The following is a 25714-nucleotide window of genomic DNA, read 5'->3' on the forward strand; positions in this document are numbered from 1 at the left end:
TGTTTCGTGGATGATCATGATTCTTTTTTCTTTACTTCTCAGTGGTTATGAACTTGTCTCTTTTTTCCATCTGTAAGCTTGGCAATAATTCTAAATGTTTATATATATATATATATATATATATATATATATATATATAAACACGTGTCTTATAAAACAAAAGCCACATGACACTATAAGATTACAAAGGATCCTGTAGAAAGAATCTGTACAAAGTTTTGTATGATTACAGTGTGTTTTACCAGACACAGATGAATATGTATTATATTGTCTACAAAACCCTCAAATTGACAGTCTGTATGAATGTGTAAACAGACATTTCCCTGCAGTTCCATTGTGATTTAATGCAATTACCATGGAGACAAACCCTCCTGCAAAACGATCATCACAGGGAGCATAAACAGTCAGTCTTGGGTAGCAATGCGGCAAACATCTGCAGCACCGAGATGAATAAGTCATGTCAGTCATAATTTGTTAAAACTTTGTCAATAAGACAGCCAAGTGCTACAAATTATGTATCGCTGAGAACCTGAGATACATAATCATGAACACATGCACAATGTGGAAAATATCAAAGTATCAAAACAATATCTACTCTTAACCCGTCTCTGAAACAGTAAGAAAAAGAAACACCAGACAATTACCCGGGTGAAAATGTTACACATTAGATAGACAGACATAAAAAATTAATAGGTAGACAGTGAGACAAAGAAATAGACAAACAGAGATAGGTATGCGGATAGATAGATAGATAGATAGATAGATGGATGGATGGATGGATGGATGGAGTGAGTGATGTTGGAGCTCATGTTGGTGCTTCTCTGCACATTAAATCCACAATAGGCCTGTTAGAACATCACTATGTAATTTTGCTGCCTTAAAGCTGAAGTTGTTTACAGGTTGGATTTATCCTTGGATAGACTTCATTAGTTTTGAAGTTTCATTTCAAGGTTTGGGCCATAGGGAATCTGTCTAAATTCTCTCTGTAGGTTGGTTATAACGACCCAAAGCAATGATCCCTGCTAAACTTTTTCCGAAACAATCTCTTGGGACGGCCGCTTTTTTTGAGGTATGATCGCTTTAGAATTCGCTTGGCTCACACTGTATGCTGTAATGCTTAATGCTGATCCTAAAACCACATTTAAAATCATTTGGTCCTCTGCCAGCAGAGTAGTTTTTACGAAATGCATGCCCATGGCTGGGACTGTTTATCCCAAGGAGGTCTATAATAGCCTAATTAATTTCTTTAGGTTATATGACTCAACTGACACTTTGAGCTCCATCTGCTTCTTTGGCCCTTATGCTGTTAGCAAAAAAAGGGACTCCTACCAACATTAGGCCTATCAGTCTGTTAGGCTCAGTGGATAGGCTATACTACAGCACCATCATGCTCTGGTCAGCATTACTACCATTTCAACAGTTGATCCACCAACACTCCATTGAACACAGATGATAATAATCCAAGTCTCAAGATGTTTCATTAAAGGGGTCATATAATGGCATTTTTGTACAAGCTAATATGATTCTTTAGGGTCTAAATTAAAAGTTTGTAATATACTTTCATTAAAATTCTCATTAGTATTGTAAGAAAACACTCATTTTACCTGGTCAAAAACAGCTCTGTTTTCAGCAAGCCGTTTCAGTGCATGTGTCTTTAAATGATAATGAGCTTTGCTCACCCCGCCCCTCTGTTCTGGGGGCGTTTTGCCACAACAACACACGTGGAGTGTTGCCTTGACAACAGTTGAGGGTATATTTTGAAGAATGGCAGCGGGAGTCTCTGAGGACACTGTGCAACCGTATCAATTTGAACCGTAGTCGGAAAACAGGACGTTTCTGAATGGTTGGTTAACGTAATGTCACTTTGATCTATCTTTGTGTGTATACTGGCAGGGTAGAGTATAGTGAGATACGAACGCTATGTGTTTACTGATACGTTAGTTCATTGACAGATTGATGTTACAGCTAATGGTAATGAAAAACTTTTTTTCTGTAAATGTAGGCTTGTCAGTGATGCGTAACGTTATCTATGCAGTGTTAGGTACAACTGTCAGGGCTGAAGCACTAACATTTTACTGATCTGTTTAAAAAATAACCAGTCTGTGAGACTATAACAGTCATTAGGCACATAAACAACACATACTCAGACAGGACCTAATACCTTTTTCAATGTTCTCGTTTATAAAGCAGTCTGGTGAAATGATTCGCGCAAACATGAGAGCATTGACGTTGATCGTGGGGAATATTCCCTTCGAAAACAAAACTCAGCCACTGCGTCTTCAGCGGTTCGGATTTAGGAACATCAAAATGACTGCTGTGTTCGTTATTACACCCAAGAACAGAACACCACAACTGCTCATAGACAGTGCTCCAGCGTATCAACAATGACGCACGGACTATGATTGAGCGAGGGCGGGGGCGGGTCTGTGTTGAAACGCTGCTGTCAATCAACAATCGTGGGAGGGGCGTCCGACCGTGTGACGTCACACAGTCGAACGGCTTGATTTGAGACGGGGAAAACATATAAGAAGATAAAAAAAAAAACACTGGATGGATTTTTATCATTTTATGATGGTTGTGTACAGGCACTACAATTGTACTACGATTGTCAGTACAATCAACTTGTAAAAGTGCATGTACCATTATATGACCCCTTTAAGTTCCACAATTGTATGCGACTCCCTGAAAGATACCATTGAAATAAGAACCGCACTCGTCTCTGTAAACGGTATAAATCGGTATTTTGTTTACGCAGGCTGCGGTTAGTTTGTTTGTTTAACCAATCAGAAGTGTTTCATCATATATGAAGTCCATATATGGGAAGCCGGAAGTACATGAATTTGTACAAAGACCGCAATGCATGAATTTGGAGCGTTCATTGCGAAATGTTTACGTTTGCGATTTCCCTGCATACACAGCCAAACATCCTTAAAGGATTATGAAGAATAAAATAAGGAGACCAAAAGGCGACAGAAAGAAAAAAAAAAAAGTCAAAAGGAGAGTAGGCTAAACACTGGCAAAGTATTTCATCACTGGAGGGAGCTGAGAGTTTCAAAGTGTAGGAAAACGGATGCCAAGCTCGCTTTGCTTCTGCTTGACAGGTAAAAATACCTAAGAGTAGAAAGGTCGTTTCTAGTTCTGGATGAAGTTCTACAACCGTTAACATCGCTTGCATGACATTCATAGAGATTTTGTAATTTAACAAATATGTTTGTGAGTTAGCAGTGTAGGCCTATTTCAAGATATATTTCCAAAAACAAATCTAAAAAAAATATGTATTTTATTGTGCGTTTTTTTTTTATTACTGGAAAACAAGAAAAAATACTGATAAAGAAAGTTATTTTGTACTGTAAGTAATTTGTGTAAATTCGGATTTTATATTATCTTGTGGAATTGATGCATGTCGGTTATGTTAAATAGTACTGTAGCCTACAAAAAAAAAAAAAAATTTTTTTATTTCTTGCTGTTATTTAAAACCAGTGCTAAACAACAGATTCTGCAAAAAGTATATGGCAAAACTTTTCATTGAGACTCAAAAAATGTATAATTTGACCGTCTGACCAGGTTGTACTAGTCCATCCTTTGGATCATTTAATTAGGATGTTGTCATATAGCCTATATATATATATAAAAAATAATTATATATATATATATATATATATATATCTTTTTTTACATTTTTATTGTAAGGTTCACAATTGAGTTTTCTTGAAAAGACATTTGATGCCTAGTGCTGGTTAAGTAATTAAAACGGTTGAACACTTGAATAATATTATAAATGTAGTTTGAAGCAAGTTTAAAGACAAAAATAGATTTTGTTCCATGGAAAATGGAAGCTCATGGTCTTCTGCTTTTCGTTCTCTTAGGCTCATAAATTGTTCAGTGGCTTTCGTAAATGAATAAATCAAGTATCTTGAGGTTCTTTATGAGCTGCTGGTAATACTTGTGCATCTTTGTATTTTAGGATTTCATATTCTAACAGATTTCAGATGTTTCTCTTTGATGTTCAAAAACATGCTGGTTATCAAATACACGTGGCATATCCATAATTCGTTTATGTTTTTTGTTCCTTTGAGGGGAATGCAAGAGGATAAGAAGCTAAGACACCCTAAAATGGCTTGAACAGCAAATGGTGTAAAAATAAAATAATGATGCTGCCATCTTTTTTTAAAGGCCCCCTGAAATCAAAATGTAAGCTTTGTAGTTTTTAGTATGAATATGTTAGCATTAAGGTTATGAATAAGCTGGTGTGTTCCAAAACAATGACAAAATTCGCATTTAGGAGATATAAGCATTAAAAACGTACAGTTTCTCACTTCCGCTAAAATGGATCACGGATTTTTATGACATCACATCTTCTGTCCAATCAAATGCTCTCTAGAATCTAAAGCGTCCTGCCTCCTATGCTATAAATACCACGGAGCAATATGAGTTGGAGATGTGCGTTCGGTTGCTAAAACGCTCGAGTTTTATTCCGTGTTCCAACTGTACTTTGGTTAAGAAAGAAATAGCCAGAATGTATTCACACCTCTACTATTGAATCCAACTTATCATCAGCGCTCGTATTCGCTTCCATGGTGCTGTCAAGTACGAATTGCAGTCTGTGAGGTAAACTAAACGCTATTGGCTATTTGAAAAGGGGGAGGAGCCATTCAATATGTCCTGCCTTAGTTTCCTGGGTACTATACGGGTATCCGGACCACACATCACCACACGTAAATGTACTATACGGTTAACCCTAACCCTAACCCTAACCCTACCCAAATAGGTGTGGTCCGGATAACCGTATAGTTCCGTTTCCTGTTTCAGTGGAAATTATGTCAATGCATGATACAAAGCTGCACGTTCCAAGGCACTTCAGTGGGCCTTTAAAGTCATTTTTACCCCCCTGTAATTTGGCTCCAAATCTCAGGTGAAAATTGTCATTTTGACCCCCCTCCACAAAATAGGATTATTCAGTAAATATACATCCATGGCATTTAATATTTTGGATTTCGGCTTCATTCATGTATTTCTTTCAACAGAAAAAAATATAAACCAAAATTTGTAGTCAGGGAGCTCTGGTTGATTTGACAGGAAGATAATAGATCAGTAAACTGGAACCATTTCTGTAGTGAATGGTGACAAAGTGAATCACACAACTTTCACAGTTTGCTTAATGTAACAAAAACACTAGGCCTATGTACAAATAAGTGATACAAATGAATATTTTTCATCATTTTGAATTCGGATATAGCCACGTGGGTTTATTGTTCACAATATAACTCCTTTGTTTGTTTAGGCACGAATGTATGACATGTCGTAATAACAAACGTCTGACTTGGAGGTACGAGTTTCCAAGTGCACTTGAAGGCAGCATCATCGGGGCAGGAATATTCTCATTCTAGATAGCATTGACAAATTGAAGAAATGCAGGATGAGTAATCAAAATTTTAGGTATTCAGATGGCCTTAAAGCTCACAGAGAAGGATTAAAAGCTACACAATTCCTGTTTTGATTAAATGGAGTGTTTAACTCAATATAGGGACAGTCGCCATCTCGCATCCCAGATGCGGATTATATTGTTATTTTCAGTGGTAGTGCAAATATCAGTGCTCCGAGAGAAGTGCCACGCACACACACACACACACACACAGATGGGTCCTGACTGCAGTCACCTCAGTGAGGTGGCTTTGACATAAATCTCTGCAGACAGCTCCCAAATGCATCCTCCACACTTCCCTGAGTTGTGCTCCACTCACAATGTCACCTGCTTTTTTCCATTTTGCTATAGCAGAAAAGTTCATTTCGCAAGAGAACCCTCTGCGCTCTTTACCTAACAAACCCGATTGATTACTTGTCACCCTGCGAGTAACTTCCTTACTTTTGTCACTTCAAGTTTTCGCCGTCATCCATCTGAGGCTCACAAGGACCCGCGTTACGTCAAAGAGTTATTTAAGTGAACTCTCTCAAATTGAGTTGTTGATGAAGCCACGCTCCGAGTTGAGAGATTTAGAGGACCAAAGCTAAACTGTAGCATCTAGAGCCGGGGAGAGGCGTTTGTCTCTGCCATAGTGTCGGCGGGACATCAAGGACACTGATGTTTGTTAGCGGGGGAGCGAGGCTCAGCTGGAGGTGCAGGTACAGGTAGGATGAGAAGATGCAGGGTGACAGCAGTTCCAGGTAGCTGAATCCGTGAATCCGTGGGGGAATGCTGAGCTCAGCAGTCTGAAGTGAAGTTAACAGAACAGGCAGCTTGCAAAAGTGCAGGGAGGAGTGTGAGGTGAGAAGGCACAGCAAACATGACTGAGCAGATGGGAATTTCTTATTGTTTACCAGAAGCTGCTCAAAAGGGAACGTGCTTTGGTTCCGAAAGAGCTTTTTTTGTTGTTGTTGCTTGAGCTAAAAAATTTAAATATGGAAAAATCAGTGCATGTACTCTGTTTATTACATTCTCTTGAAAGCAAAAGCAGAGCAGCTATGTTCGTACTACTTGCATGTTGTGACCTTTGTAATATTCTAAATCTAGCTAAATATTTGTCCAGAGTCTTTATATAAGCTTTGATGTCCATGCCACACATCCTCAAGCAATTTGCTTTTTGACCATCAGGAGAAATCAAATTGGGCCGTTTTGCTTTACTTCTCATATTTGGCTTGCGAAGTTTGGCCCTATTTTGTCCACGCGTCAGGGTGCGGTGAAGTAGGTCACGATTCCACCATAAAAAGAGAATCTCTTGGTGGTAATTAAGGTAATAAGAAAGAAAATGTGTTTTGAGTGGGCGTTTACAGGGAACATGGGGTTGTCCATGTGGAAAATTAAAGTCCAATTTAAGAAATAGTGAAAGACAGTTTAATGAAACCAAGAAGCTGTAATAGAATGTCTGTTGATGAAACCACAAATGATCAAAATAAAGTAAAATGAAGATTTCTTTGTGTGCATTTGAAAGGCCTTTCAGCAAATTGTCCTGTGATGTAATGCGTCTTTTGATTTCTTTTACTGGACAAAAACTGAGACAGTAAGTTATGTTGTGGCGCTGAGCATTGTGGAGACACTCACCAGATTTGCAGACAAGACGAGCAGTGAAAAACAAACTGTTCCTGAAACACCAGGGGATTTCAATTCTTTAAGTCACTTTTTGGAAGATTTCCCTCCCATCCATTCCATTTCTTTTCCTGTCCAACATTTCAATGGCTTTGATCATGGAATTGGAAGCAGAAGATGTGAAGCACATTGTCGAGAGAGCCAGCAATGGAGGCTGCTTCTGGTTAAACAGAGGGATTAAACCTCGCAATCTTGTTTGGTGCACACAGTCTGTTATTCAGTTCGTATTCGCATTTGAGGATGATAGTCTATCGCTCTCACCACGTTTCAAAGCCATGTAATCGGCACTTTCCGTGAATAGGGTACAAAATAGGGCTTGAAACTCTTAGAAACTAGAAAGTATTTTACAAATCCTAACCTTCATAAAATGCCATTCTTCCATCTCAAGAGGTCAAAGAAAGTATTATATGATTTTTTATTTTATTTTATATGATTTTTTTTTATTATTTTATTTATTTATAAAGCCCTGTTACTGAAATGTGGGACATCTAAAACACTTTAAACCAAAATGTTCTGGTTTTGTTATTTTCAAGCAGTAAACAGTAGATTAAAGGGTTAGGTCACCTAACCTTCGTTCATCTTCGGAACACAAACTAAGATATTTTTGATGAAATCTGAGAGCTGGCTCACTCCTCCATAGACTTCTAGGTGACCGAAACTTGCTGGCCCAGAAAATGTATTAAAGACATCGTTAATATAGTCCAAGTGACTCCAGTGGCTCAATCTTAAATATATCAAGCGACGAGAATACTTTTTGTGCGCAAAAACAAACAAAAATAACGACTTTATTCCACTATTCATTTCCTTCTATCTGGGCCTCGAGTTGGTTCACGTAGTGTTTTTGCGCAGCACGTCTGTGTTGTACGTCACACACATCACACACATGACCAGCGTCGGCCAATAGTGAGCCTACGTGGTGACGTGTAACCCAGATTTTTGGGTGAACTAACCCTTTATATAATGTCACTATTGCAATATTGGTCTTTTTGGATGCACTTTATTTTGATAGTCCACTTTAGACACTCTACTAACTATAAGTAACTTGTCTATAAGTAACTACATGCCAACTAACTCTCATTAGAGCATTAGTAGTAGACCCTTAGTAGTGTTCAGGTTAGTAGAATAAGTTGACATGTAGTTGCAATAGTTATTTATAGTCAGTAAGGTCTGTTGAGGGAACATCAAAATAAAGTGTTAGCAGATTTTAAGCAGACAGTCTCCTAATTCACTATTAACTAACTATTAACTATGACTTTTGCTTCAATAAACTCCTAATTACTGCTTATTAATAGTTAGTAAGGTAGTTGTTAAGTTTAGGTATTGGGTAGGATTAAGGCATATAGACTATGGTCATGCAGAACAAGGCATTAATATGTGCTTTTCATAATTACTAATAAACAGCCAATATCATAGTTATATGCATTTTAATAAGCAACTAGTTAATAGTGAGAACTGGACCCTAAACTGAAGTGTTACCACTTATAGTTAGTAGAATGTCTAGAGTGGGCCATACAATGAAAGTTATTTTTTATAAATAGACATTATCATGAATAGTCCAAAGATGAAGAGGAAGGCAGATTAATAAAACAATGACCAGGTTTATTTAAACAAGAAGCTAACACTTGAGACAGCGTGCAACTAAAACACGAACAATACTGGACAAATGAAGAGTGCACAAGGAAGAACTTAAATACACAGTGGTGATGAACTAAATGACAAACAGCTGTGTTGATTGAGTTAGTGTCCATGGAAACAGACGGATGTCGGGAAACTAAACAAAGGGAAACATGTGACTGAAGATAAACAAACTAAAAGTCCATGAAAATGAATTTAACTGAACATAACTGTGTCACATATGATATACAATAAACTTTAGAAATGAATATGATTTGAAAATGTAACCATAAAATGTATAAAATATGATCATATTTCTTTTATTGGTCTTTTATTATGATAACTTGAATCACATTTTTGTAATGGGGGAAAATTGTTATAACAGGGTTGCAGAATGTGGGACACAGCAAAGTATTATGCATTTGTTTACTAAAATGACTTAATTTAATCAATTTGCACCTTATACATGAAAAGTACCCTTTATTTTTACAAAAGCGAATCTGTTGTCTTCTAATTTGAATAATTTTCCTATTTCCTCTGTGCTGTCAGTGCACATTGAAACAGTCGATTTGGAGGAGGACGTGTTTCCTGCAGGGACGACTTGTCTATGAAACACCCTCTAATGAGGAGCGCTGGTGTCGCTGTTTGTGTAACCACGGTGACAGTCTTGCTGGTCCGTTTTCGAGACAGATTCCACTGGCTGCTGTCACAGACATGTCTCATGCAGCCCTCTCATGCTTTAACCCCACAGTCCTGAATTGGTGACTTTTCATTCGGTGCAAAGTCAATACAGGAGAAGATCCAGAAGACCTTGAGGTCCTCCCGGACCATAATGTGTACTGCTGATCTGGCATATGGCTGCTCAGTGGGTTTATTGTGTGCTACAGCAGAGAGCTCTCCCAATCTTCCTCCATTAAACAGCAGAAAGGGATAACCTTCACCTGAACCCACTCGGGATATCAATATCAAGGTGCAGTCGGATCTTCGTCTACATTGAGAGAATGTTGTACCTGCTAATGCATTCCTCGAAAATCCCTCACCATTATTCATCTCAGCTGTGTGTGATCTCATAAACTGATGACGCAGACAACAGAGCCTGCGTAAGATTTTACCCACACATCCGTTCCTGCTTGTTAAATGTATGCTCTGCATTTTTTGTCATTAAAAACGTTTTGCACATATCAGTAGCTGAATAAAAGCTCTTTTATTTGACATTGGAGAGGGTCACCTCATGAGGGCAGACATTTTGAGATCACATGACCAGCCGAATACTGCTTTTTTAATTATATCTCTGTAAAGTCCCTCAGTCACTTTTGCTCGCAGAATAATAGAACTCTTTCCCCGTCAGAGGTTTTAAAAAAAAAAGTTGACAACCACCACCAGCATTTTTTATCATTTTCACAAAACTTTCATGGCGCAGAATATTTTGCTGTATGGATCTGAACATGCAATAGGCCATATCAAAAGAAAGAACAGAGCCTCTGCTTTTAAACAAAAAATGGAGGGAATGGAGATGTTTTGTTGAAAAGACTGACCAATGGCGTCTCACTTGGGAGCCCCAATCACCCCAAACCCCAGTTTTAGAAAAACAGTGGAATTTGTATGCCGATCCACTTCCCTACAAACGGGTATATAAGATGGTGGTACACATCCACTTATTCAGGTTTATACTGAGGAGCCGAGACGAGGGCCTCTGCCTTTCAGTGGTGGTTCAGGGTTGTGGCAGGAGGGACATAACTTATCTATTCCTTCCATCAGGGAATGAGGGTTGCATCAGTAACCAAGACATTCCCTATCTGTCAGTCAAGTTCGATGTTATGTCGAAAAGACTGACACACGGTGTCCCATGGAAAGCGCCACAACCACTGAACTGTGTTACGGGGGATGGAAATGCAGATGCAGATGCTGGCAAGCTGTAGCGTGCATTTTTGGCAACTGCTCTCCTTAAGTCGTAACCTACCCAGCGCCCCACGGAAGTCCAGAATGTTAGTCCTCTATGCCAATGGGATGAAAGGGACAGTTTTCATCAACACTTGAATGTGAGGAAAAGGGAAAAAAAAGAAATTTCAAAGACTACAATATCGCTTTTAGCACTTGTTTCTGCTCCTTTTTTTTGCCTGTGTTTTGATTCAGAGATTCTCTACTCTTTCAGAAGTTGTGTAATAGCGCCCACCTACCATATAACAGTGAAAACACGGAAAGCCGGAAAATTCCATCCAGACAGGGATAATGCAGGTGGAAGTATGTGGGCGTGCCGAAAGGAGGCTTGCCGAAAGGTCAATTGCTACAACAGAAACTAACCCATAACCCCTAACCCTACCCCACACCCTGACAGACAGCTATCGCGACCAATGATGAAGACCTTTCTCCATGCCCATTACTCCAACCTGCAGATACCCACACATGGGAAGCGTTGTCTCATAAATGACGGAAAATTCTGTCAATGGCGTAGAAAGAATTTGTCATGTCCCTCTGCGAAAAGTGAGTGGCTGTTAATTTGCTAACGCTTGTGTTTGCTTGATGCTGCATCCACTAGGTGATAGTATGTGTCCAAGACATCTGTCAGTACAACTAAAAATACTGAGAACACCTTTAATAAAAAGCTGATTTTTGTCAAAACGGGTTTAAAGGTTTGCATGCATGCACAAGACTGGGTTTTATAGAGTTTTTATAAAGTTTAAGTTTTCAGAAAGCTGAACAACAGCTTTCATAACAGTGCCAGACTGCTCCCTTTATAAGTCCACTTTGTTTTCTTTCTGGTCCTGTAAATGTCATTTGTAAATCATGCTGCCCAGAGATGCTGTTCTTAACTCTTGAAGGACTCCAGCCAAAACTTTCCTATAAAGTCATTTTTCTTGTGGGGTGAGCCACTGTATAAAATCATAATTCCTTCAACAAAGTTAAAGCAAAACAGGTTTGCCATGGAAAATACACTGTTGAGGTATAAACCCAAAATGTGTGGTGATGTATTTTCTTACATTTTTTTGCTTCATATGCAAATATCTATCCACCAAAACAGGGATTTGTGTGTCAGCTGAAAGGTATGGCAGTAAATCACACTGGTTTTGAGGTGTAAAATAACTTGTTTTTTATTAAGTGAAACATGTTTCTGGATCAACATCTTTGTTGATCCTGGAACAACATTTCAATCAACCGATCAAATTCGAGGGACACGTTTACAGTTTATGTCAAGTTTAGGCTCACAACCAGGTTAGGTGCTTCTATCAGTGTTATTCACCTATTATTTCCCTCTGATTTTAGGGATAACTTATGGTTAGGGTTAGATTTAGAGGTATAGGATATTACATTTTCAGACAGGAATGTTGTTCCAAGATCCATAAATAATATGTTGACCCAGGAACGCGTCTAACTCGGCAAAAACAAGATGTGCAGTGTACAACCTTTTCAGAGGTTGTTCATCAATGGACTCAACAGATTTATTGTTTCCTTAAAGGAACAGTTCATCTAAAAGTTAAATTATTGTCATCATTGTACACTGTACAGTGTCAATGATAAAAAATTTAAAACACGTGCCAAGTCCTTATCTTTGTGTTCTCGTTGGTTTCATATGCTTTTGATTTAATTACGATTTTAATATATTTTGAATTAAATTAATCAAGTACTAAGTAATAATATGTTTTCCTTACACATTGAATACATGTGAGTGTACACATCTCAACACGTTTTAAAATAATTTCTAAGATATTTTTTTACAAATAATTATTAATTTCATTAATTTCATTTCAAGTAAACAGTAGATAAACACCAATATTACCATATAAATAAGATTAAGAATATACATTCTACATTAAACATTATAAATTAATTATTTAAAAATATAATAACATAACAATATTTAAAAATTCACTCAGTTTAGTGTCTGAGTGATTTTAATGGACATAGATTTTTAAAACATTATTAATAACCAGTGAAGCAGTTTTGTTTAAATGTTTTTCCTCCAAAGAAATAATTACAATAAATAATGCCAAACTACTTTTTAAGCTTGTCTTTTCTTTCTTTTTTCTATGATATCAGGGCAGTTGAATCACCCTGAAATATTTGACTTTATGCCCTCAAAAAGTTTGAGCTTAAGAGCCTCATCCATTTTTATTCTAAGAGAGCAGCATGAACATTCTTCATAACATCTTCTTTTGTTCTCAACAGAAGAAAGGCTGTAGAACGACCTGAGGGTGAATACATGATGACAGAATTTTCATTTTTGGGTGAACTTTGCCTTTAAGTGTCTTGTCAGTACTTGTATTTGAGGGCTTGTATGCCTTTAAGCGTATGTTCATGTAATCCATGTGTCTGTTCAGCAGCAGCCGTTTAGCCCAGCAGGTCACGTGACATGTGAGTTTGTGCGGAAGGAGTTTCAGGAGGAGAGGGTAGAGAGGGAGCGGAGGAACAAATGTGAAACACACGTCCTGGCGGGACACACTGGCTCGGCCGTGGTTCGTTTGAGAGCCAGCAGTGACGGCAACATAGATCCATCTCTCTTTTACAGCCACTAAACAGTAACAAGTCTCTTACTGCTAACCTGTGCCAACTCTGGACCCTATCCATGCAGTCTCAGATTAAAAACAAAGGCTATGTAACACAGCATATCTGTCCTGCATTTCCAGGATCCACATGAGTGAATCATATGACACATATGGTGGAATTGGCCGGATGCACCGGAACAAGAGAGGAATTCAAACAGTGTGATACATGCATTATGACATGTTGTTGCACATGTGGTGTGTGATAATATCATTGGTCATAATGTAAATTAAGTTGCTCATATGTCTCAGCTCTCAGGGACTTTCATGGCTGGTTGTGTTTAGACTTTAGGTTGTGTCTAAAGCCAGCTGCTGAATGTATCTGTTGGTTTATGTATCTAAAGGTTGTGTTTAGCTGCAGTATGCATCTATTGGTTTTTCCCTTCAGGCTCTATTACATGAAATTTGCTGACTCGTCTTTTTTGTCCACAGTTGGCAGTAAATAGGTAGGAATAGCAATAGTCTATTGTTGCCTGACAAGATTGTGTTTGTAAATGAAATTTAAAAATGTGTTCTGCGTTGCATTTGCTGTTTGTATTGCTTACATTTAAATTTGAACTTAAAAATTCATTTATAGAAAAAAATTATATAAATATAATTATTTAATAAAAAATAATAATTTGAAATGTTTTTGAATGAAGTCACTTATGCTCAACAAGGCTGCATTTAAATTATCAAAAATTCAGTAAAAACTGTAATATTGTGAAATATTATTTCAATTTCTATTTTAATATATTTTTTAAATGTAATTTATTCCTGTGATGGCAAAGCTGAATTTTCAGCATCATTATTCCAGTGTCTCATAATCCTTCAGAAGTCATTCTGATTTGGTGCGCAATCATTTATTTATCTATAGTGCTAGTTATCCAATAGCTTAGTTTTTTCACCGAGGTATTACAATTCTTAAAATGCTTAGAGAAAATGTTCCTTTCGCAGATTGTCCCCAATGGTGTTATTTAGACAAGAATTAATATACATGACCATCTGCTTCCACATTTACTCTTTTGCAACTTCTTTCAGTTCAGTGAACCAAAACTCATGTAGTCCTTCCTCATCTGACCTCATCATGCAAGTTCAAATGACAAAACTCTCAACTATTCCCAGGATATGACCTTCCCCATAAGTATAAATTATACTTTTACAGCTTTAACATCGTATCTGGCCTTTATATGGTGTACTACTCAAATTTTAAATGCAGTTATCCTTAGCATGTATACTCAATGCACCTAGTTTACATTCTGGATGCCCAGCTACAAGAAAGTTGCAAGCATGATAGCTTGACCCATCTGGCTAAACAATGAAGCTGGAATGTAGAGGTTCAATTAAACCATCGTCTCCCTTAACCACAGTGACAACCTCAATCTTTTACCTCAGTCAGAGAAGCATGAGAAATAGACGCGGTCCCCCTCAGAAACCCTCTCTTCTGCTCTGCACTTAAAATCCCACAATCTGAAGTCTCTGCAATTATGTCATAAAGTTAACCACAGCTGACTTTTGCTAACTGAGCTTATAGTTTAATAGTGTGCTGGGTTTTTTTACAGTCTTATCTGATTCAAAATGCTTCCCAAAACTGTTTTCTATAAACAAATATTTCTATAAGTAAATCGTTTGTTTTTATAAATGTATCTCGTGAATGCAATACAAATAAAAGTGAATTACTCCATACGACATAGCTTAAATGTGTATTCTAAAAAGTGTATGTGTAAGGTATAAAGTGTATGAATTTATATTTTCACTTGATGGCTTTTGGAGTTGGGATACACAAGTTGATCTGTTATTGATCCATTGATAATGTCTAATTTTTTAAAGAATAATTTCAGCAGTGATAGCCAAAATGAAAATAATAATAAATATAGCTGCAAGGAGCCATTAAGGGGCCAAGCACAAAGAAGGCAAAATAATTCATGCAAGCATGGCTGGATATCAGACCAACTGCAACAATGAGCAATTAAAGGCATATTAAGGTGATTTTGGGCAAAATGGCTGAAAAAAATAAATAAAAATACAATCCCTAGTGAAATGATTTAATGGTTTATCACTTTTGACCAAAAGGTGGTGCTGTGACTAAATTGATGTGGTGTGGTCAGAGTAAAGTGACAATGACACATGCAAAGTTTGGTGTCAATTTGCCAAATAATTGCAGAGATACAGCCTCAGAGTCATTTTGGTATTATGCCATCAAAAACGATGTTGTCTATTTACGCGAAATCCATAACTTTTTGCCATCATGGTCTAAAGATGATCTGTCTCATTTGGTGAAAATCAGATAAACGCTTAAGAAGGTGTTTGAAAAAGGTTTTTAAAGAAAATCAAAATGGTGGACAGAAGTTTGGTCGACTATGGCAAAATTATCTATGTTCTCAGCATGAACCAAGAAGTTCGGCTGACTATGGCAAAATGGTTGTCTTCTCAGCATGAACCAAGAAGTTTGGCCGACTATGGCAAGGTGGCGCTGCCCCTAAACTTTTTGAGTATCTTCAGGGCATGGTGCTGAAGACCAGTGTTGGGGAAAGTTACTTTTAAAAGTAATGCATTACAATATTGCGTTACTCCCAAAAATAATTACTTTTGCGTTACTTTTTCTCACCTGGGCGGGGCTTGCTTGTTTGTATTTTAATAACAACAACAAATTTTGGGCAAATATTAAGGCCCTTTCACACCAAAGGTGAAGTGAATAAGCCTCAGGCTGAAGGAAATGCATATTTACGCCTGTACAGTAGAGGGCGCCACTCAAATAAACCTTTCAGCTGCTGTTATTCTGGATTAGAGAACAATAGGATACAGGAGAAGGAAGTTCAACACTCTTATTTCTAAATCTAATCTAAAGTAATTTTTTCTTATTAGTATGGTTGAATTAGATCATTGAAGGTCAGCAGCAAAGACATTGGTTAATAAAGTGAAATTAAATACATAAAGTATATTTGTGTTATTTAATATACTTAATTATAAAAGTTACCTCCTCACTTTATTTCTCTCAACATGGGGACAGGAGAGCTGTCAGTCAATAAATATGAAAAAGTAACTAGCATTACTTATTTAAAAAAGTAACTTAGATATTTTGTTGTAAATTGAAAAAGTAATCTGATTACGTAACTCAAGTTACTTGTAATGAGTTACCCCCAACACAGCTGAAGACACATATTAAGTGCTGTAACGATACCCCAATGCGTTCGTAAAATATTGCATTTTAAGTCAAAATTCCAAATGGTCAGCTTCCAAAATTGCCGATATAGGAAAATTGGGTTTCATTCAACTCGGCATGCTGCACCGAATCTAAAGAATCTAAACCAGTGTAATAATTTTTGCCCAAACTGTTAAGAAGTTAAAAGAGCTATTTTTCATATCTCCTGACCACTAGGTGGCCCTGTGCCGAAACTGAGCACGTACCCTCAGGTTATGGTTGTTATAACCCAAACCACGTTTTTTCAGAATATGCAAAAATGTTACAGAGATATAGCCTCATGTCCATTTTGGTGTGCACTTCCTCAAATTCATTCGCAAGTTATTTGAGAACGGTTTGACGAAACAACTTGAATTACATAACTTTTCGTTGGCATGGTATGAAGATGATCTGGTTAAATTTTTGTGAAAATCTGAGCAACCGGCTAGAAGGATCCCCAGATGTCCTTTTGAAAAAGAGTAGGGGTTTAACCCCGGTATCCTGGCCAAATTTGCCCATTGGCCTCTGTCCATCATGGCCTCCTAATCATCCCATACATACTGATTGGCTTCATCACTCTGTCTCCTCTCCACCAATAAGCTGGTGTGAGGTTCTGGCGCAATATGGCTGCCGTCGCATCATCCAAGTGGATGCTGCACATTGGTGGTGGTTGAGGAGATTCCCCCTTCCATATGTAAAGCGTTTTGAGTACTCAGAAAAGCGCTATATAAATGTAACGAATTATTATTATGACTTTTTTTTTTTTATTCCAAATGATGGAAAAAATGTTCAAAGGAAAATGATGTCATATGGTGCATTGAGTGCAAGTTTGGACAGTTGGTGGCGCTAGAGGGATTGAGTTAGAGACTCCAAATTTGCTATGGTGACAGATCCGACTGTCCTCTATCTGTGTGCCAAATTCTATAACTTTCCCGCAAGCAGTTCTATGGGATTCCATAGATAAGTGGAGGAGGAGGAAGAAGAAGAAGAAGAAGAAGAAGAAGAAGAAGAAGAAGAAGATTACAACTTCTGTGCTGGGCCCCTAATAATAATATGCTGATCACAAAACAACCATATATGTGAACATGATGAGATTTAACAGCTGTTGTGTATTTTCAAACTACTTTTATGGTGTTTTTTTCTTCTTTTTGGATCTTGACGGTCCCAGTTCACCATCCACATTCATTGTATGAACAAAAGCAGAATGTTCTGCTAAGCATCTGCTTTTGTTTTCCAAAAAAAAAAAAAAAAAAAAAAAAAAAAAACCAAAGTAAGTAATGACAGTCTTAATATTACTTACTTAATATAACTTAATAATACTTAATATATAATCACATTTCAAATGGTTACTAATGTTAATGTCGAGTTGCTTTTACTCCAAATAGTGCAAATGAAAAACAACCTGTGGTGGTGGGTTCTTGCATGTTATTGCTCGTCATCGTTTTTTTTTTTTTAAATAATGAAGGTAAATCATTGTACTTTAAGAGCCTTTGCCCCACAGAGGAGGTTGAAGAAGTAAAGCTGCTGACAGATAGATGGCACATGATCCATTTCCTCCTGCGCCACAAAGATGCATTAGACATTCTTTTTCCAAGAACCCAGCATCCAATCTCACCAGGTGATTTATTTCAATAATCCACTAACTTCATAACAGAGCAGGATGCTTCTTCTCCAACTGCTCTGGTCCTGCATAACATATGATATTAAAAATACTAGGACAGATGTACTAATTTTTAGTTATAAGAAATATGAATGGGAACATGAGGAATGATTTCTAGACATCATCTAAAAACTAAACCACAAAAAGATCATTTAGCTTTTCCATGAATGTAATCCTGTTTTGCCATTCGAAAGTACTCACCTTCTCATTCTGAAATGTCTTAATTGGAAATGGGCATCTTAATCATTTATTTTTCCTTCTAAAATGCTAAACAAGTAAAGGAGTTTGGCTGGTTAGTTTCCGCAGTTGTCCTGCCGGTAGATGCCGTACACCATTAGATGAGCAAAAAAACTTACATTGATGATATCCTAGTGTTTGATTCTCCTAAAGATATTTAACAAACTTTATATTTTTCAGTGTATGTTTTTTTCCCCCTGTCTGCTGTCTTTACTGTATCGCACATCTCTATAAAGTTTGATATATATTATATTGATATAGGCTAGAAAATCTCAACTGCTTGACTTTTAATGTGTTGCAAAATGTAGCTAAATTATCACCCTGCTCTTTATGTAAAATTGCATATATAAGTCCAACTTCATTCGCATATGTAGGGCGATTATACTGTATACTGTGTATAGCATATCTCAACGGCTTGATTGCTTGTATCGTCACAAAATGTAAACTATATTATTGCCCAGCTCTAATCTGCTAAATACGACTCTAAGGCATGAAGATATTGGGATATGATTTTCAGTAAAGCTGCTTTGACACAATGTGTATTGTGAAAAGTGCTATTCAGATAAATTTGAGATGACTTTCTTGATACAGCTCAGAATAGTCAGCGTTGATGGATTTGGGTTTGCTTGTTTTTTTTAGATGTAGGCTATTCTACCTTTATGCATATGGTTTGTAGGTAAACAATATATAAATAATAGTAACAATAATAATAAATACAAAAAAAAAGATTATTATAATAATAATTATTATTATTAATATTATTATTATTATTATTATTATTATTATTATTAGTAGTAGTAGTAGTTAGTAGTAGTATTATTTGAGTATTATTTTCTGTCAGTTTCATGGCTGGTCATGTGATGGCAGCATGGTGGTGCCCATGAGGGGGCGACCCGCTCCATGTAGAATAAAACAGTTTTTTTGCTATGATTGGCCTCTCATGTGAGTGAACAATGATTTATTTTTTGTGTAAAACTTTAGCAACTTTAGTTGCTAATACCCAAATAATACAATAGTCCTACTGTCCACTAGGCTACATGAGTATTGAATGCCGTCTATTGAGCTTAATAAACTTTTTAAACAAACAAGTGTGAGTATCAAAATGAGTTCCCCGTCAACGTTGATGAGAAGAACGATCAGACTGGTGGTCTTATGTTGTCATGAGAGGATCTGCATTCACGCTCACCGCGGACTGTGGAGGAGGAGAGGGGGCTGGAAAGGGAGGGTGAGAATGAGAGCCTATCTTCCCCGGTGCACTTTGCAGTCAGTCTGAAAGGGGAGGGGGGAAGGAGGGGGTAGTGTTCGCTGCTGGATCGCTTATCTGAGATCTCAAAGTCCGCCTTTCGCCCGTGCGCTCTCCCCTCTCCGCGGACCTGCCATGGATGTTACTCCTGGATGTGCATTCTTCATTATTTTCCTTCACTTTCAACACGCAGATACTCTTTACATCGCCAACAGTATAGGTACGTGGAAAGGTTTTTATTTGTCAGTACTGATCACGGTTACTTTACGCAGGAGATACGGATCCGTTCGGGTGTCCAGCTGTATGAAGCAGCAACTCATGTTTCAGCAACTTGTACTTTTATAGAGATGAACGAGTTTTAAGAAGAATTTGACTGTCAGCGACGGTTTCCTTGAATTTGAGTAGATCTGGAACTTTTCATGGCTTGTAAACTGAAAGATCTATAACTTTTGTTAGAGTAAAAAGAACGTTATAATACAATATGCATCTCATTATAGCCTATTTACGATTAACGCGTTGATCGTGAAACTCAAAGGAAGCGCAAAAATCCATGCGACCTGTCAATAATGTAAAACAGCTGATGGATCTGTGTCTTCTGCTTGAAATAACTGCCGCAAAATGCCGACATTGCTGTCAAGATACAGAAGAGTAAATTAGACAGAAGAACCATGCACATTACTTTACTGTCAAATTAGATCATCCAAATCATATTATAGTGTTTACTTTGCTGTAAGCTGCTCTTGAAGTGAAGGACACTTATGCATAGGATGCATAAACAGAGCAGCCAAATGTGTTGATGCCTCTCTCATCAACATGAAGGGAATGCATGACACACTGTAAGGGACAATGGGGTAAGATTTGTATACCCCTTATTCAAAAAAAAAAAAAAAAAAAAAAAAAACAGTTTTTGTCAAATAGGTATTTGTATTCAGCTGCACAATAGAAAAGTGATGAGTAGCCTATTTTTTATGCTAAAAAGCTGTTTTTTTCTTTGCATGTCTGAATTAATTTCATGACAGCTGTACTGTCAAAGAAAATCTATGCAGCTCTAAAAAAATGTGCATTTCGGAGAATTGCAAATTTACCTTTTTTCCCCTGTGGGGTGTGTCAGATGCTTTCGGTATGCTGTGCCACTGACTGAACTAGTGATCTGAATTTAGGAATACTAATATTTCTCTTTGCAATTCCTAAAGTGAGGACTAAATTACTTTAAATAATCTGAGTGAGTCCATAAAAAAAAGATTTTTAAGGTTTTTAAATCTTCTCATGACTGATTTATGGTTGTCTTTGAATAATGTGCAGAAAAATACCACTCTGCAATCCAAGTAATGTGTTGTTGAAATTATTATTATCCATGTACAAATAACTAACGTTCATACTTTTAATTCAAATCCGAATTGATCAGGCACTTACCTCAACCTGCCTGTTGATATGACACAGTTTACCGCTAACAAGGGGCAGCATATTTTGTTGATCCTGGAACAACATTACTGTCCTAAATATATCCCCACCTCCGAATCTAACCCTACACATAAGTATCCCTAAAATCAGAGGGAAATTATATGTGAATATAATGTAGAATCACCTAACCCTGGTTGTTAGCTTAAACTTGACATAAACTGTAAACTTGTCCCCCAAATCTGATTGGTCGATTGGAATGTTGTTCCAGGTTCAACAAAGATGTTAAACATGTTGCACTTGGCAGGTTCTGCGATAGTTGATGGCATTTCTCATTTCTCCTTGCCTAGAGCACAATTTAAGCAAAAGGTAATTTACCAACTCTCCTCAATGCAATATGTTTCCATATATTTTTTATTGTTACTTATACCCTCTGGTTTGACCGAAGAATTTTCCTTTTTTTTTCTTCTTCATCGGAATGGTACGAAACTTGGTAAAGTTTTTGGCACTTGCTATATGAACACACAAAAAAATCATGGACATGATTCGAACAGGTTAAAGGGTCCTGAAAAAAATAGTCACACTTGTGCTTCTCGCGGTCAAAAATGGCCGCGTTGGAAATGAATGGGAGACGAATTACACCTAGTGAAAACATTTGGTACTATGTCCAAATAAAATCTTACTGAAAGCTATTTTTCTAAAATCTTACTTGAAAGCTACACAACTTGTTTAGATTTTTGGGTAAAACATGTTTTTGAAAATATATATTTCATATAAAAATTGAAAATAGTATTTTTGCAAATTTTTCATAACGATAAACGTAAAATTCAGTAACTTTTTTTAAGTTCACTTTTTAAAACATCTTTGAAAATAGATCGAACTTAAGTCTGTGCTCTAAAGCATTCAAGATTTTCGACAGTTTAAGTTGGAAATTAAATTTTCAGGTCTATGCTCAAAAAGTGAATAAATGGATTATAAATACAGCGTAACTATAATTTAGTACCATAATATCCCATAAAAATACAAAATATTAAATAAAAAAAACATTATCAAACTAAAATATAGTACATTCATTTCATTGAAATAACACATGAAGAGCATCAGAGGGTTAAAAATATTTACACCTGAAACTTTAAGATGTTATTTTAAATACACAACTTGGATAGCTGTGTAAGTATTGCAGCTGATTTCGAGATTGGTTGAGTTTTGACTGTTGTTAAGCTTCTGCTGTGAAAACTATTGACTTTGTGTGTTACGTGCACATTTGAATGTTTGTACCTGTGTGCGTGCCCCTGACAGATTCCCTGCAGCATGTCCTGAGGGAGTACGGGCTAGTGAGGCCGGTGAGCGTGGATGCAGACGGGCGCTTCCTCTCCCACGCCATCTCTGCCAGCCGGTTGAGTGGGCAGGGGTCCCACCGGCGCAAGAGGAGGCAGGCCAACCAGCATGGAGAGACCGATGAGGAGCAGGACCACCTGAGGCACAAGGAGACACTCTTTTATAACGTCACTGTTTTCGGACAGGAGTTTCACCTTCGCCTCAGGCTAAATTCCAGGCTCGTGGCCCCAGGAGCAAAGGTGGAGTGGCTTGAGGACGATAACCAAACGCACTCTGAGCCCTTGTTGCCCAGTGACTGTTTATATGTGGGTTATGTGACCAATGTGCAGGATACATCAGTGGCTATCAGCAACTGCGATGGCCTGGTAAGTTCTTTGCTCTATCGTATAAAGCATCTACTGCATGATGTTCATCTAGTAGGATAATGACATGATGCCCACTTTTTCATTCCACAATTCATACATTTAAATACATTTTAAAATTGGGGGGCTACCTGTCAAAAGTAAAAAAACAAACAAACATATTTAAAAAAAAAAATTTGAAGACAAAATGCTACAGTAAAAACAGTAACATTGTAATATATTTATTTTTTATTTAAAATAACTTTTCTATTTTAATATATTATAAAATGTCATTTATTCCTATGATGGCTAGGCTGAATTTATCAGCATCACTACTCCAGTCTTCAGTGTTCATGATTCTAATATGCTGATTTGCTGCTCAAGAAACATTTCTTATTATTTTTCAATGTTAAAAACTGCTTAATATTTTTGTGGAAACCGTAAACCGGGGATTTTTAATCAAATAAATCCAGCCTTGGTGAGCATAAGGGACATATTGTGAATTATTTTATGAATATATTTCATTGGGATCATCTTAAAATAACAATTAAGTTTTTTGTTTTTTTTACTTGATTGCACGACATGACATTTTTAGAGTAATTATTTGTTTTATTGCAAATTACGTAGTTTATCAAAATCAACCACGTGTTTTAAACTAGAATTTTTTTTTTTTCTTTAACAATAAATTGTATGGCATTTGCTCGTGTACAAATAGAGCACAGTGCTTTTCAGTGAGGGCTGCAAAGGTAATGATTCAGATCAGTTGTATACTGTCTTAACCGCTGTTATCTGTTGAGAAGGCTATTTAGCGACTTGCTATTGGATGTCCGCCAGAGGTCCTTCCTGCCGGGTTTCTGTGCGTGCTCGAGCGCTGACTGGCATGGTTAATTCTACTGAAAAAAGCCTGCCAGTCGCAGCTTATTGACATCACAAGAGTGTGCTGTACAGTGTTTTTATATACATCTCTTTACAGAGGGACGACATCAAGTATTTGCTACCATTTTCCACCTCACAAATCGCCCTTGAAAAGCTATTCGGCCTTGGCTGTTGTCCATGAATTAGAGATCGACATAGATATTATTCATGTGTTTATATCTTGGATGAAATTGAAAGGAATTACCATACGCTTTGGTGGTTTGAATGTGGTAAAGAAGAAGTGATTCTTTATTCAAGCACAGTTCAGCTTGGGTTCTTAAAGACTAACATGCGTGCCTCGCTTTTAAAAACACAAAATGACTGTCCTAAATGGATTTACATCCACATTGGTGATTAGTGTGTCCCATTGGCCATTTTATGATTTGGAAGTGTGCTGACAAGCACCACATTTGTCTAGTTTAGACTTCACAATGGGCTACTACCCCAAGGCAATGGGAAGTGTTGGGCCATTAAGTCTTTTGTGTGCAATTTTTAATTTAGAAGTCACAAAGACAGTGTTGAAAAATGAACAGTGTTGTTTTGGACTCCATTTAGTATATAGACAAAAACAGTTATTCAAAAGAGTTTATATTGTGTTCCACAGAAGAAGGTGGTTTGGAACAACATGAGAAGAGATGAACCAATACTTCAGAAATCCTGAAATGAACAAAAAGATGTTATGGAATGGAAACTGGTTTTCAGAAAAGAGGGAGCAGCTACTTTCTGTTGCTTTCAGTGATTGATACACTAGCCCTCCACTGTCTGTACTTGTAACTTCAGGCGTTCCTCACGCGGAGAGTGTTACATTTCTGCGCCTGGAGCACGTGGAGTTTAGTGCATGTTTGGGCAGCATCGGAAAACACTCTGGAGTGACCTCACAAGTACAAGCCCCAGCTCCTCCATCAATTCTGCCAGAGAGGCGGGGGAACAGTAGCCCTGCAGTGAACTCGCAGACACGTACAGCACCACAGGAGAGCAGGGCCTGGCTTTTAGTCGATGTAGAGTGGATTTCTGGATTATTCCATTTGACCCACTGGGTTGTTACTCCGGAGACGGAATCTGAAGGGGAAACAGTCACCTTTTTAGATTCCTCATAAAAGAGTAAAAGGAATTTAATGTTGCATTTGGGGAGAACTTCCCTACCCTTTAGCTAAATGCAGTCTAATTCAGCAGATCCGCTTTTTAACCGGTAATTGTGTTATTCCTAGACACTTTTTTTTTGCACATTCAAGGGCGAATTGACTAAAAAGTTTCGCAGTGCATGCAGTATTTCAGCACAACAACTTTCTATACACTAAACTAAGCACTATTTGCTGGGTGCTGTTAAAGTTGTGCTGTTATTGTAAGAGAAATGTAGGCGCTAAATGGAATTTTATTTAAATAAGCTTTGTTTATATTCATTTTCAATCGATCATGGTATCAGTAATTCATCAAATGATGGTCAAATAATGGAGAAGACCAGTATAAACAGGTGTAGTGGTATGGTAAGCACATTTTTATCAGTTAAAAGAGTCCGTTCTGGTATCTGGATCGCAGTGGTAAAGGATGCACAGTCCCAGTAAACTATGTCAGATTGCAGACGTGTGTTGTATCCTCCACAACCGAGCTGCAGAATGGGGAACATGCATGCAGTCCCATACAAAAATGTAATATATGGCCATATATGTACTTATATTTTAAATAGCATGACATATATCTATACATATATTTGACTTATATGAGAACACAATATATGACTGCAACATATATCTATACATATATTTGACTTATCTGAGAACACAATATATGACTGCAACATATATCTCTATATATTTGACTTATCTGAGAACACAATATATGCCTGCAACATATATCTATACATATATTCGACTTATCTGAGAACACAATATATGCCTGCAACATATATCTATACATATATTCGACTTATCTGAGAACACAATATATGACTGCAACATATATCTATACATATATTCGACTTATCTGAGAACACAATATATGCCTGCAACATATATCTATACATATATTTGACTTATCTGAGAACACAATATATGAGTGCAACATATATCTATACATATATTTGACTTATCTGAGAACACAATATATGAGTGCAACATATATCTATACATATATTTGACTTATCTGAGAACACAATATATGACTGCAACATATATCTATACATATATTTGACT

General features: G+C 37.1%; 1 protein-coding gene across 2 annotated transcripts in view; it reads left to right on the forward strand.

Annotated features, from left to right (window-relative positions):
* The first annotated feature begins 19556 nt into the window (after nt 1-19556).
* Nucleotides 19557-25714, forward strand: part of adamts2a (ADAM metallopeptidase with thrombospondin type 1 motif, 2a) — a 91723-nt gene continuing 85565 nt past the window's right edge. For both annotated transcript variants that reach the window (XM_084387507.1, XM_084387508.1), the window contains exons 1-2: nt 19557-19753; nt 22231-22634. In XM_084387507.1, coding sequence (XP_084243633.1) covers nt 19669-19753; nt 22231-22634 — 489 coding nt within the window. In that variant the 5' untranslated portion in view covers nt 19557-19668. The remainder of the gene's footprint in view (nt 19754-22230; nt 22635-25714) is intronic.

Source organism: Rutilus rutilus, assembly GCF_951802725.1.
Source record: "Rutilus rutilus genome assembly, chromosome: 18".
NCBI lineage: Eukaryota > Metazoa > Chordata > Actinopteri > Cypriniformes > Leuciscidae > Rutilus > Rutilus rutilus.